General features: G+C 40.8%; 1 protein-coding gene across 2 annotated transcripts in view; it reads right to left on the reverse strand.

The window, feature by feature from the left end:
• LOC117243475 (neuroligin-4, X-linked) overlaps window positions 1-15,728 on the reverse strand; it is a 261,837-nt gene that overhangs the window by 57,113 nt on the left and 188,996 nt on the right. For both annotated transcript variants that reach the window (XM_033510993.1, XM_033510994.1), the window contains exon 9: window positions 8,643-8,794. In XM_033510993.1, coding sequence (XP_033366884.1) covers window positions 8,643-8,794 — 152 coding nt within the window. The remainder of the gene's footprint in view (window positions 1-8,642; window positions 8,795-15,728) is intronic.

Raw genomic sequence — 15,728 nt, forward strand, 5'->3', positions numbered from 1 at the left:
ATAGGGCCGACCCCATGCCATCACACGTCGTAATTCAGCCCTGACTGACGCTAACTCCGTGGGATTATCCCTTCTGCCCACCTGGATTCACCTCGTCACGCTGGCCTTCCTGGACCATGCTGGTTTAGTCGGCATTTTTTTCTTCTCCCTCGTCATCCTCTATTCCGTGTAATTGACAGAGATGATGGATCCATCATACTTTCGTTGATCCTTTATTACTTGTGATAACTTGTTCACGAATTATCTTATGTCATTGAATCTCTCTTTGCTACTTCCTTACAAGTGACAGCTTTGCTCCTCGATAACTTCAACCAATGTCTTATCGAAATTTCCGTCCTATCAAATACAGTCGAGTTTTATAAATCACCCGAGAAATTAAGAATTGCTGATACAGGCTCGATGAAAGAAGCATATCGTATCCAGTAAATAAAATTCAGTTTACCAGCTATCTCTGTTATCGTATGGCAATTTGTATCTCCCCTCTGTAGATTACGAAGAATTCGCGCAAGATTTTCGCACCCGCTCGGTGGCGGTTACAGACACTGGTTTTATCACTGTACGTATGGTAATGGAGGGACGAGGGGTTGGGAGGGAATGAAAGTTTCTTGCCAATAATGGAAATGGAGAGCGCATTCAAATAGAGATTGCACCGTGTGGTAGATTGCTGGGACGTGGTACAAAGCTCGGCCAGACGACGTGGATGCTCTTCTCTTCGTCCAGAGACTTTTTCTCCTCTCAAAGAGAAAGAGCCGGGTCCCAGAATAAGGCTTTTGTCAAGGTTATGTCTCGAAACTCGTTCGAGCAAATTTCTCGCTCAGGGACGATGTCTCTCTTGTGCATGTTTCCCCGTCTTCTTTTCCTTCTTCTTTTCGTTCCCGTTCTCTGTGCTTTTTCTTCTTCACAGAGGAGACAAAGTTCCTCTGGAAACAGTATCGATAATGTTTGGAGCGCGTTTCGACATCATTGTAAAAACAAGGTTAGATAAGAACAGTTTCGTAGCGAAGATTACGATCGAAATATTATGATTAATTCGGATAAAGAAGGTTTCTTTAAAAAATACTGGATACGTTCTTTATCGGTTGACTAGCGCGAAAAAACGCGGAACGACGTTTCTTCCAGTCGATTCGACGCAAAATTACATTTTTTCTAGGGAGCTCGTCTTCCCTAATCGAAACTTCTGGTCACTCGGCTTGGTGAGAAATATACGCGAAAGAGAAAGAGACTGATGGTAATTTCTCGCGTGTCGTCCGGAGAAATCGGACGCTGAACTCGATCGTACCATGAACCATAAAGTTAGCTAAGGTTACACGTGACTGATCCTTGAATCGACAGTTTACTGGTTTCCCTTCGGTTTTTCCCTCCAACCGCCCTCCTACTCTTCCTTTTCTTCTTTCCTTTATCCTTCTGAAAAGAGAATGAAAAGGAGAACAGAGTCGAGGAAACCGGAAACTGGACGAAGCATCGGCTTAAATCGTTTCCAGAGCAAGTAGTAACAGGCCGCGTACGTCCAACACAACGAACGACTTTCTCGAAGTGGAAAGTCATAGGGTTGCGAAACTCCTCCATTTGCCTGGGAGTCATAGACGGAGAGAGAAGAAAGGGACGGGATCGAGGTTGGATGGAGCAAGAATCATGGATTGAAATTTACTCGGAAAGTTTGCCACCGAGGCGCTCCTTGCTTCCGAGCAAAAACCGGAACGGAAGTAAATATGTCACGCTCGATTCGCGCTCGAGTAGCTGGCCAAGAGAGGACCGTCTAGAGCTCCATTTTTTCTTCTACGCTAGTTCTTTGCCTTCTTTTTTTCCACGAAGAATGCACGAGTACCCCCTGTGTATTCTGTCTTGAAAATCGAGTCACTGTGGAGAAGAGTACCATGGGAAGTCCACTTTTCTCGTTCTTGCTTGCCTCGTCGAGTGTTTAGTCCACAATGCAACCGGGGCCAACAAAAGAATATTATCGCGCAATAATGATTTTAAACGATATCGCGACGGTAACTTTAATTTACGCTGTTGGACATTGTTGGAAACATTTTTTCCAACCGCACGGTACACGTTGCGACATAATTTGCTCGTTCTCGATCGGGATTAAACGATATCTGCGATAGTACAGCGATCTACTAAATAAAACAAAATGCATCGTGGTCGCGATAAAAAGCAATTTCAAAAGCGAATCCGCGCGGTTCATCCCGGCATGTGCATGAAAGATAGCCGGATTGCCGGAAATCGAAATTTCGTTATCTCTTTGTTCGCAAACCGCTGTCCTGGATAACTCCATTCGGTCTAGTCCGTTTAAATGCTAATTTTATTTAGATATTACACAAACAACCAGGCCTCTGATGCGTTTGTATTTGTCCTCGTTTAGTTCATGATTAACGATAAGAGTAAGAATCATGCTCGCGTTCTAATAGGTAATAGGAGTAATTTTCGTACGACTTTATCAAAAACGATCTTGTTCTCGTGATACTGAATAGTGTCTTTCATGAAAATCAAGCAATATTCTCAGAATTTTTCATCTTTTCCAATAGATATAAGATAGTGGATGAAGTCTTCATCGTAATTGCTTCTTATCTTAAATATTTAGCTTTCATACCAATAGTGAATTACTTATCCATCGTTTGTAATGCAATATGTAAAAAAAGAGGATTCGATTGAAAAATGACTTTTATAGGCTAAATCGATCCTGTCACGGAAAAGTAAGTTCAGAAATCAGTTTGCGCTTGACTCGGAAGAGGTCGATTTTTCGTGTGAAAATTGTGCTTGTGTGCATAATCCGACACTCTGGCCCTATAAGCGACGAAACGTCGACTATTTTCTGCTCGTTAATTAAACGAACGATCAAAAAGTAGTGGATGGAACGAGTGGATGCTCGTTTCCAGGCCGAATTAGCAATCACTGCGTGCTGATTGCGAGTCGAATCAAATCTGGTTCGAAGCGGAATTCGGACGCGTGCCCTTTCACCCGCAGCCAGGTGATTTTAATTGCTCCCCAGCGGGAAAAGCGAGGAAGAGGAGAGTAAAAAAAGCAGAGAATCCAGATCATGGGATTTAACGATGCGAAATGTACGTTTGCGAAGACGTACTTTGTTCTGACACGCACTCAGCCTCGATCGAAACAGTCACGCGATTAGTTCGTATTATTTTAGTACCGTCCACTTTACGATTTTCTGACAGTTTATTCATTTACCAAAGGAATACGGAAAACTAGAAAATTGGTACTATTGAAATTTGATATAAAATATCTTTGTTGAATAAAAGGCGAATATAACATTTTTTCCGCAACTAGAATAGAAAAGAAATATGTGTAAACGTGCTATTGACCGTTTGAGTTCAATATTTCGGCTATATCTTTGTCTCCGCAAAAGCTTTAATCGATCTTCTGTATCCAATGAAAATCGGGCCGCTTTCATCGCGATAAATCGATCGTTTATTTTGGGCGGGCCGCGACGATGCGCAAAAATTACGAGCCGTCGATAGGATTATTCGGGAACACGAATTCGATGGGACACAAAATATCAGACGTAAGGTTTAGCCCGGTTGAATTCAATGTATCGTGTTATCCGTTAATCGGGCTTTAGCCCGTGTCAGCTGCATTTTATGTTTTACAGGAGTGAAAAAGGGAAACAGATAGAAAAGGATCCGTCTTCTATATCTAGTCTTCGTCGTTTCCTTCGAAAAACAATTTCTATCGAATCTTCTGTGGGTATCTTAGAAATCTATCACTCGGAAAATCTTTCCTTCGCTTCCAACAAGCAAAATGCACATTCCAAATTTCTTCGAATAGAAAGATCTCGGAATCCCATTAAATTCTCGAAATCCATCACCAAGTATTTCCATAGATTCGTCCAGGCCCTGCGTAGATAATCGCGAATGAGGAAAAAGATATTCTTTCGCTGCGTAAAACATTCCGCTCATCGATATTCCATTTGCGATGTTCGACGTCACGTTCGACCACGCAGATGGTCTATGAGAGAAGGATCAGCTACGTTGGCACGATCGTGTCGCACACCGGAAACAGCACATTTGGTCGAACACTCCTTTACGAGGAAGTCATCCAATTTTCCTATAATCCTCGGCAGCTTCTTCCCCGGGGACTGGTCCGCGGCCTGATACACAGGTTGAAAACGAAACTCCTCGTCCTTATCGTTTCTCCTTCTCCGGAATCCCCAAGATCCGGTAATAATACATGAACACAGAACATCAGTCGCGGTGAACGAATTGAAATTTTCATCATCCGCTCTCCATCTGTATTCTTGATGTGGTTTTAATGTAAAATACCCATCTCGAGTCGCTTTCAGTAGACAATAGACTGTTTTCGTCGATTGCGATACAGCGTTTGAAATATTCCTACGGAAGATGGAAGATTCCTGTTAAGGGTCGTATAATACTTGGTCATATTGTATCAAAGGCTACCTCGGATTTGATAATTGACTTATCTGGATATTAGGTTTAACAGGGGATCGTTCGAGCTTTCGGACAGGAGTTTCCACGTTTCCAGAGAAGATGTTTCTTTAGGATCTGATAAAGCAAACATCTGAAACGCAAGTTTCCGCTGATCAACTTCAGCGATATTAATTTCGTGAAATAGTAAGGAAGCGAAATAATTTTCTATTTGCCTTAGGGGTACGCAGTAGATAATCTGTATTATTCCAAGCCAGACTCGATTTGTTCCGTAGTTCCACGCGAATTTCCACAGATTTCCCCTGAACGTCATCTAAGCGAGTTCCTTTAAAACGAAAAACCAGCCGACCGCGGAAAATATCGACCGTCGGATGAAAGATAGCCACGCGAGAGTACAGAATCTACGAATTCACTCCCCGCCGTGCAATACTCGGGGAAAATCGCCCCTATTTCACTTGTACCACGCTTTGTCGATCGTTAGAGGCACGATCATAGATCGCTACCACCGCAAACGAAAATCGTATTACCGCGTATCAATTCACGACATTACTGCCTGGCCACGGGTGTGCTTGTACACGCGCACAGACGAAAAAGGTGTCTATGTGCTTCGGGGATGTATCGACAAAGTGAAATTTACGTCCCCCGAAGCGAGAGCCGCACTGAAATATTATCGGTTTGCTTCGAGCTCGCGTTTGCATATTCATGCGTGGTTGGTCGACAAGGAGGGAAAAAACTATAACGTGGCAAAGGGAAAAAAAAGAGAGGGGAAACGATAGAAACGAAAACAGAGAAACTGTAGAACGAGAAAGTGCGCGATAGGGAGACAAAAGAGGATACGGAAGAACTTGACGGGCTACAGAAAAATATAGAAAAACGGAGTCTCAGAAGACCTTGCAGAGAAGTATATAGCGGTAGAAACCGAAATAGAGAAACATAGCGGGCAAGAATGTGAACGCGGTGATTTCAGAGAAAGGAGTAAACAAGAATTTAGTGAAATGAAGAAAAATACAGAGAAGAGAAACACGAGGAAGAGTGGCAAGAGCAACGAGATACAGGGAGAACTACACGAGGACCCGGACAGAAAAATAGAGATGGGACAATGGTTGACATGGAAATAGAAAAAATGCGGTAGAAGAGCGAGTGTAAAGAGAAGAAAAGATATAAAAGGAGCTGAATTTTCGCACGTGTCGTCGATGACTTGCTAGTTTCACAGACAAATCTACTCTTTTCATTCTTTCGGTTTATTTAGAGATGTAGCCATATACGTACGCTGTGGTAAAACGCTGAATCATCGTTGCCGAAAAATGTCATTGTCCCCTGCGTAGAAACGTCTACGTGATGCATTAACAGGGTTAAAAAGAATATTTCTACGCGAGAATATTTATACGAAATGGGACGGCGAAAAATGGCGCGCGTCAGAAGAACATTAGTCACTTATGTGAATAGTGAATCAGACGATTGGAAAAATGGCTCGTTGTTTTGTAGCCACTTTATGAGTTTATTCATGCATAGCGCTGTTGAAGAAAAATTTCAGCAAGGAATGCCAGATATTTCAGCAAAGTCTGAGTTCTTTATGGAAGATGTTTGAGGGTACAATAGTTCTACCCTTGTATTATATTTTTCTTAACAGCGAACATACGTGGTACTTTCATTAGATGAGCAAGACTTTGTGGAATTCGTATAAAACAACGCGGAAATTTGATATGTAAAAGATGCAAGAGAGAGGCGAATTTGATGAAAAGGGAAGGTAAAGTACCAACAATTTAACAAAGCAACACTATTGCTCCTTCGACCGTGATTAATTATATAGAAAATCTAGAATGCTAGTAATTTAACAAGTAATTTGAAGTTTTGTTACGTGTTTCTTCCAACAAGAAATTTCACAGTTCTGTTAAAATTTGATTGTTGCTGACTGTGAAACAAAAAATGTTTCCAGACATCTGTGTCACGTTGGGAAACCTGCAACATTGTAGTGGCCAGAGTATCACGTAGGATTCCCATGTACGTGGCTGTATCTAAACTCGTAATCGAAATTACTTCTTGTTATTGTACGTCTTCTTGCCGCAGAGAACGTGCTGACGAACATGCACCGGTTATGCGATTAATTGTTATTCGATACTTATGTCCAATAAATGCAATTTCCAACAGTTTTCGAACATTTATGGCATTTCTCTAATTTTACGACTGTTTTCGTTGCATATAACGAGTTTCGATGTAGCTAACGCGAAGGATTCTAACAATGAAGGATTCAGAGAGATGGAAATGAATGTTGAAATGAAATGATTTAATTAATAATTGTCGGAATGTTCGAATGGTAGGTAAAAAGTTTTAAATCGTTATTGCACGTTTCTTTGGATCACGAGGACTTCTTTGAACTAGCGACGAAAAATCGAGGTGGTACTCGTGAAAAGAATGGTTTGGTAGAAAATTGACACAGTTCCCTGCAACGAATGTAAAATACAAAAGAAAGAATATTAACGCGGACTCATTAAGTGGAAGCACTCGGAAGGAAGGCAGCTTCCTGTTTAATGTTTTAATCGCAACCTTAAAGCTCACGAAGAGCAGACTTTAGAAGTCGGTCACCGTCATAAAAAATTACTATTCATTTTTTAAAAGCTTCGGTTGATCAGGAAGTACCAACAGGCTTTAATTAACGGAGACCGCGCCACGAAAAATATTGGCGCTGTTTCGAACCGAGATAGACTGACGAAAGCGTGATTCAATTTCGTAAAATACAACCTGGTCAACTATAACGAATCGAATATTTAAAAACTCGGTGGAATGAAATCAATCGAACTGAAATCAATGGTGTCCAATGGTGCAAACCGCAAAACCGATAGCAAAAATAACAATAATTATAGCCGCGTGAACGTTTCGAAGCGGAAGAAAACAGGGAAAAAGATTCAGTCGGCACAAACGTGTGTTCGATGTCCAGGTAAATTCTCAATTACACTCATAAATGTTTCATTGCGACCTTTTTGAATATGTAAGCGTGTCCGTATCGTAGTTTTGCTCGACTGTTATCGATTTGTATCTGTTGATCTTGTATCAATTTCGCACCGGATAAAGATGCGGTAATAAAAATATAATTCATTCGTAAAACACGATCGTGGGAACTCGGCGATATAACACCACGGGAAATACAATTTTTTTCATTCGTAAATTTAAATTCCATACTTTCATTTTTCCACGAGATAAACCTATATTTCAACTCTCGGAAAACAGAAAAAAAAATCGTTGGGTTTTTCCAATTTTGCACAAACCTTTGTAAACCACTGGCATATATCAAAGAACCACTTTAAAATCCCTTGTATTTAATTTCGCGATTGAAAAATGCCTTGAATCTCGATGCGCTAGCCGTCGGTAATGAAGAGTGAATTGCGCCCTCCGCGTTCGCTGTTCTTCGTTAATCCGTAAATTTGAATATCGTCAATCCGTGGCTCGATCAGAAATTCGGCGCAAGCGTAGAATGCCGCCCCTGCGATGGTATTTGAAAAATATTTTCGCACTAATCCTCGGCCTCGTCTGTTCCCTCTCTGTCATACTTCGTTTCTTTTTGCTCTTCGGCCCACATCGTTCATGAATATGGAAAATCAGACCTTTCGGTGACGCGATCCGCATCTCTCTCTCACCTTTTTCCGCATTTTTTTTTTTTTTTCGTTCGTCCCGCGGATCGCAAATTGATTCCGCGCAAGTGGTGCCACGTCGCTGTTGATTCAAAAGGTGAAAGAATTAGTTTGCATTGGGGCCCGCTCTCAGATCAAAATTCAACCATCGCTGAATGGTCGCCGTCGTGGAGAAGAAAATGATTATTTTCGCGCGGTTCACCTGAGATTAAGGAAATAATACGTACGACAGCTTTGTCACGACATTCCAAACAGAAGAGTTCGGAGAATGATTCACCGCTGCATCGATGACTTTTCATTTTCATGTCCTAAAGTTTCGCTATTTTATCTTCCGACAGTTATTCCGAACAAAAGTAGGAATTCTTACGTACAAACGTTCTAAAAGAAAAAGTAATACTTTCCAAGCTGAAAGTCGGTTTTGTTCAACAGGATCTTAAAGATCGAAGTCGTATTAAAATTTTTACTTGTAAGACGATTTCTTATCTCGTGTTCAAATAGAAAGATATCAGTAATGAAAATGCCAAGCATCCTTAGCTAATCAGTTTGATGTTCATAAGAAAAAACGTAGGGTCGATAGGTAGAACTAGCACTTCAACCATCGATCAAGAACTCTACTCACCCAGTTCTGACAAAGTTGGCGAAGTACTGTAGGATGCTCTCGGAGAGTGCTACTTCAGACCTGGTGTAGTTTCTGGGGAAGTGACCGAAACCGTCCACCAACGGTGCTCCGAAGACGAATGGTAATTCCTCGCCATGGACAGAGCCCATCTTCTGAAAGCAAAAACGAACGGAACTGGTTAAGTTCACTCTTCAATGAAACATCGATGAACTTTCATCTGAATCGCAGTAGACATTGGTCGCACGATAATTGAAAGATATAGGTTAGCTTGTATTTCAAGAGGAACATAAATAGAAAGCTATTACTTGGAATCTAACTTTGAATTTTGCGAATAAAGTGCATGTTTAAACCACCCTGGTGACCCATTTCTCATCGCACACCCAACTTGCAGAATCCCAATGCCACAACCTTTCCGTAAGCCAGAAACTACAGCTACTCGTCGCGTTTCCTCGCTGCTTGGCAATTATTCGCTCGATGGAGAAATCTACGAGGCAGTAATGCGTTGCTTATCGGCCCCAGGAGGGATTTACGAAACGGTAGACCGGATTCTGCCACAGCCTCGATCACGTTGGATACGTCAGCTGCCGGTAATTCAATTTCTTCGGGCTTCGAGCCCTTTCGCCTGGAATTACCGACACCCATCTCAGCCCTTTCTGGCCATTGCAGGATGAAACAACGAGTCGTATGATATCTAAAAGGGGCGTGCAATGCCTCCACTGATACCATTTTCTAGTAACGGAAAGACCGAACGTTGTGAGAAAGAGTAGCTGAGTTGGTAACAATTCTAAAGGGATATACTTTGATATATCTTAAGTTTTCTGGAATTTGTATTTGTAGGAACAAGCAGATTTTCAAGACAGAATTTCTCTCGGTTATTCGCTATCGATTCGCCGATTACAAGATAATTAGTAGAGATTTTGGGAGGAGAAGTGATTCGGTAGATAGAATAGGGTCTTGTCTGACTAGATATGGATTTGTACTACTTGGTACTTAGAAACTTGCACTTAATTAATCTCGTAGCTCACTATCCACGATCATTATTACATCATTCAGTTAGCAGTTAGGTATGCATAAAATTAAAATACATCCTTATTAATGGCTTCTCGTTCTTTCATAATCTCAACTCAATGACTTCGTTAAAAAAAGGGGGGTGGGTGGGGAAAACATCGCTCCTTCATCGTCGGTCGTTAATTTCATCAATTGCCTACTATGTTTTCTTCCGAATGAGGGTAGGATTTTCGAAAGAGCCAAATTACACGGTTGACGAACAATTAGCGTTGCTAAAGACCAGCTACACTCATTCTTGGACAATGTTGCCCCTCGATCGGCAGTCTTAATGGACGATTAACGTGAATCACGACCGACAGTGAATTCCTTCGTTAACGACGCCGATTTCCTGTGGCTCTGGCGTTTCCTATTATGCTCGTTAATCCGACAAATCACCCGATTTTCATTTCTCCGCTCGTTCGTCCTTATTGTTATCGACCATGACGTAGGGTCCATCTTAAACACGTTCCGTTCTTCCTCCATCCTCTTCTTGTCCTCTTTGCGTTTCTTTTTTTTTCGTTTTATTAGCGCCATTAACAAGAAGATTGTTTTACTGCCAGAATTGTATTCTCGCCTTAATAAAGTGAAGTACCAGCCATAAAACTGCTCTTACTAAATTGCTGTTTCTCCTCTTTTCACTCGAATCAAGAATGCTCTTACAATAAACTAACTTACAATAGCTTGCTCTTACAATAAACTAACAATCTAATCATGGACCTAACGACTCAAGATGGAAACCGTTCAAACGCGATGGAACTCGTTTTTCACGAACGTTAGGGAAACAGTCGAAAAATGAAATTTTTACTCCTCCCCAGAGAAGCTGGCCATCCATTAAAAACAAAGCAACGGCGAATGGGACGGATTAAATTTTGTTCGCTGCGGAAAATTGCTTTTTTGTCGACCATTGGTTGCCGCTACGGCGACCGACCGCTGGAAAATAGTTTCAGCTTCGTGGAAATGAAGTTCGTGGCCGCAGTTTCTGGTTCGCCGACAATCGGTTCGCGTTTTCGGCAACGGCGTGCCAAACTTTCCGCCTGCTCCAACCGGAAGATACGCCTTTCTGATTGCGACAGGGTAAATAAGCAGCCAGAGAAGAAATTACTTCACGCTGTTGGTTGGTCGAGGAAAAGTTGCTCTTTCTATGACCCTTCGAAAAAAGTTTCACGTGCGCAACTTTCATTGCGAAACGTTTTACGATCGGCGAACTTGGTTTGCAAGATTACAGTTACTACGAATGCATAGAAGCGTTCCTTTCATTGAAACGAATAAGCACGCAATTTGCTAAACTAAGACTAGATTGTTTCTCTGTTTCTTTGCGTCCCACGATTTTTAATCCTTCCTCGCTTTCGTAAGTACCAGGATGAATAATTCATTAGTTTTCGAGGACTATTGCGTTAGGACAATCAAGCAAATAACCATCGGTTAGAGGACGAGTGAGATAGCGGTCTGCCAAAGAAAGGACATGGATCACGGCTTCTCAGGATTCCTCAGCCCGATATATTGCCTAATGAAATTAATGTTATCCAGAGAATTGTGGCTTCTAGTCAACGCTTGCGGAAACCGGCTTGCGAAACAATTTCGATTCGAGTTCAGTGCCGAATAGAACAGTGACGAATACTCGACACGGACTTCTCAGCGTATGGCTATTTTGAATTCAGCTACAGCTATTTCTCTGCTGCGTCTTAAGGGAAATTTAATAGCGAGGTTAGTTGATTTCCTCGACTAATTTCGATAAATGACCCATCAGTTCAATTGTACTGTAAGTATTGGAACCTGGAAGATTTTGCTACATGCGATTGGATAAAGTGATACGTTTCAAGGCTACTATATTTAGTATTCGAAAAATCGATGGTGAAGTGGTACTTAAAATATGTGGTCAAATGTTTACATATACTGCTGAAGAAATAGAATAACATCGTGGCTAATCATACGTCCAGTGTATTGTGTCTTGATTTTTAATTTTCAAGATTATTCATTTGGAAAAAGTTACGCGTTTGAAATAATTTGATAAGACATCGGATGGTATAAGTGGAAAAATTTCTAGCTCAAACAACACTAGCAACGTCGAATAAAATTATCAGCTCTCCGGTCCCACAAGCTTTGACTATTTAAACGCATACACAGTCGGATGAAATCGAGTTCCTTGAACGATACTAGAAAGTCGTTCGCTAAGGATACAGGTTAGAGATCGTTTGGAGGAATAACATCTGATAGAACGATACATTCCTATACGTAGATTACTTTAACGAAGTCCTGCTGCATTTGTAAAAGAATCCTGATTAAATCCAGAAGATTTAGCGATAGCTCGATCCGATAGTTCTCCTTTTCGAAAAGGAGTACACCAATTTCGAACAGCGAGCAACGAAACGGGAATAAAGCGAAAGAGCGAAAGAGCGAAAGAGCGAAAGAGCGAAAGAGCGGCGGCTTAGGTAAATAAGACTGGGCATGAAGACTGTCGGAAATAAGCTTAATAAAATAACGAGTTGATACTAGACGAGCCCGGATCCGTTCCGCTTCTCGGATCCACCGTTTTAAAGAGGTCACTGCAATGCACGTAACAGCTGGCTTTCCACTTCACCGACTGGTCCATGTCTTAATTGAGGATTTTTGCATTCCGTTGAGTGTGTTTCTGTGAAGATCCTTTATTCTAGCCGCGTTGCTACGATAATTGACTGGATTCGTTGAAAATAGAGAATCAATGTTTGTGAATCTCATGAAAGTGAGACACGAGTTACAGAAAAAGAAAATATTAATTGAAAGTGACAAACGTTAAAAAATTTTTTTTTATTCTCTAAGTAGGATCGTTTAAGACAATGAGATTTCCAGCAACCAGTTTCGTGATTTCCTAGAGAAGGAAAGAATTTCGCACGAAAGCAGGAAAAATTCGCCTCGTTCTTTATTCGTACGTAACGGATGAGGAATTTCCTTGTAGCACTCTGCTCTGACTTTCGAGATCAATTATTCTCGGCTCCGAAGGAAGGCGAAAGGAACAGAATAAAAAGCCACCAGTCCTTTTTAAATCAAGCAAAAAGTTTCGTGCCTCGGCACAGAATTATTCCCGGAGATGGACCAGCGACAAAAGGGAGAATCGGTTAAACTCAGCCCGGAGATCTATTGTCGTCTTCAACGTCTAGATTCTCATCTTTTTCTTTCGTTTCTCTTTAGAAAATGTACTTCATATACGTGGTACTATCGTACGTTCAATAACGTCCAGCAAGCAGTCAAGCTCACGTATCACGTATCACGTATCACGTTAAAATTGAATTGACAGATAATGAACAGAAATATCCCTGATGTGGATTTAATTTATAAATATTTTAACTGAGAGGTGTATCTCATGATATTTCTTTCCATACTGAGATGCTATAAGCTTGTAGCTTAAGTAAAGTATTGTCCGGACAAACAAAGAAATAAAATGGAATGGCAGAAAGTTGAGCGGCTGTGCGAGTAGAGTAGGAACATACATGATCAGACCAAGCGGCGCACCAGAGTTTTAATGGACATTTCGTGACGACACAATTATTTTAAATCAATTAAATTTCAATGAAATTGTATAGATGAAATTTTAATATATATAAGGTTCTCAGAACTTGTATGAAATATAGTATAATATATTTAAAATATCTGTTTAGGTATTTAAATCATTTTGTCACTGGTGAAATTAATTATTTAAAGAGAAATTATTTATTCAAATATTACATTGCAAGTTCTAATTTTCTGCTTCACCATGGAACTAGCAACTGCGAAATTTAAAGACGGAAGGTCGACACAGCTGTACCTGTATTTTAATTCTCACTGAAAATTCACAATGTTCAATTCGTGGAATCGACTCACACCGATTACGGGGTTGGTTCCCACGACGCGTAACGTCATCACGTTGCACCACATAGTCAGGGACAGACGATTTCCCCTGCGACGTCGTGTGTTTCTCGTTTGTTTCGTAGGCAACACTGGTACAGCCTGGACGTAGCGGAATTCTCGAGTGAAAGTTACATCATAATGGCCCAAGTTCGTCCACGCCCAAGAAGCGTTCCGCGAATATTATGTCGAGAATGAAGTGACGTCGGGAGGTGCATCGTGACGCTTTTGTAACGAGGTCGAGTTTAATGACGGGGAAGCAACGACCGCCACGACGCGCGCCACGACGACATAGAAACGCAAATTTCGCATATTATTTTCAAACCGTTCTTACCCTGTAACGGCTTATTTTCTTTTTCTAATTGTTTAACCGTGAAATTAACTTTCGCATATTTTAAATTCCTTTTTCTTCGTGCTTCGAAGCCGAACTTTGTTAATGAAACATCTTAAACTTCATTGCATTTTCACAGAAATACCGCAACATGTACAAGTTCACAAAATTCCACTCCCGTGTTTGTTCATTAGTCGACAAATAGTGGCGTTAAGCGTACAGCCTGCAACGATAGCTCGTCGCTTAATCGCTGAGGGAAAGTTACGTAATGTAAGTCGGTGGATTCGTCTGGCAGAGTGTTCGGTTAATACTCGCGATACGAAGGAAAGGAGCTTCCCGCGTTGTCTTCGTAACTGTGCTGTAAGTTCAGCAACTGTATGAACAGCCAATGCAATTGTCGCCGAAAACCCCGGCGGACTGCTCAAGCTACTCCGCGCGATACGTTAACGCACTATCTCCCGAACACCTTCCTTTTCCCAATAAAATGGGCTGTTCTGGTTGTCTGTGAAATTTTGTCGCTATATATTTTATCTATTTTAATCGTCTTAGAAATGTCGTTTTCACATATTCTTACACTGTCAGATTTCTGAAAAAACAAAATATTAATTAAAAAGTTTTTGCAATGGTTTATTTCTGGTTTATTCGTGGCACGATGTGAAATTAATTAAGGATTAGTCTTTCCTGAGTTGTATGTAGAAACTTTAATAGGTTTTGTTTTACTCGCATAACACACACATGTTTGTATTTTGTAATTGGAATCCGCAACAAAATTGTATTAGCTGTTAATAAAAGAAGCAGAAAACAATATCACAGCATCTAGAAAAGATCCGACTAAAGACACGAAAGAATGAAATAAATTGGCCTGAATTTCGCCTCATTTGTCGTTAGGAACGCGTGAACGTGAAATATACTGGTGTGAATGCACTGAACGCTATGGTGACGCGCTGTTTCGAAAGGCAGCGAATAGACATTGGTCGCCACCGTGCTGGTTCGTCCCAAGCGTTAATTACCGTACCATCTAATTTAGATTAATTCATCATATTTTAATCTCCGAGCGTTTCACGCGAAATCATAACGCGACAATGCCTTCGTCGTTCCGCGTTTGCATTATCGATTGTTAATTACTCGCCAGCATTTCTGATTTTCTACACTATATGAACCTTTGCTTGTTTCGAGAGTCAATGAGAATTCAAAAAGTTCACCACCGATTCCAGATACGCGAATTCGATTGCAATTTTTGCTCTCTCCGAGGAACAAACGAACAACGACAAAAGAGTAATGAACAATGAATCGACGATGAATGCGTTCGAGAAATTGGTCGGACAAGCTTTAATTAAGTAAGTGAATAATGGGTCGATTGAAAATAGTAGAAGGTTGACTTGCGCATTCCTAACCGTGTATTGCGTCTTTCGCAAGCATTCCTTTTTTTAAGCAACTATACGATTGTATCGAATAAAAAAATCGGGGAAAATTACATAAAAGTATTTTGAGAAGATAACTTCTAATAGGAGGGAAAGTAACGCATAAATTATTTCATTTAAATTCTTTTCAATAACGAATACATGTAAATGGGTCTGCAGGATAGAACGAGGTACAAAATAAGATAGGTAAAAGTCCGATAATTGGCTGAACAAGTACACCAATTAACGAGAAAGCGAGATAATGAGCCGTCAAGTGGTGGAATAACTGAAAAATTGGATAATAGTTCATCGATCAAATTTGTTGAGCTAAATGAATCGGCAATATGCAAATTGACTAATTTCGAGCAGTATGGCTCGTTGAATAAATAATCTGTCGACCAAGTACTAAAAGGCACGAATTGTGTTTAAACAGCTCGGCGAGAAAAAAGA

This window comes from Bombus vosnesenskii, unplaced genomic scaffold (assembly GCF_011952255.1).
Source record: "Bombus vosnesenskii isolate JDL3184/JDL3185 unplaced genomic scaffold, Bvos_JDL3184-5_v1.1 scf7180000013266, whole genome shotgun sequence".
Classification (NCBI taxonomy): Eukaryota; Metazoa; Arthropoda; class Insecta; order Hymenoptera; family Apidae; genus Bombus; species Bombus vosnesenskii.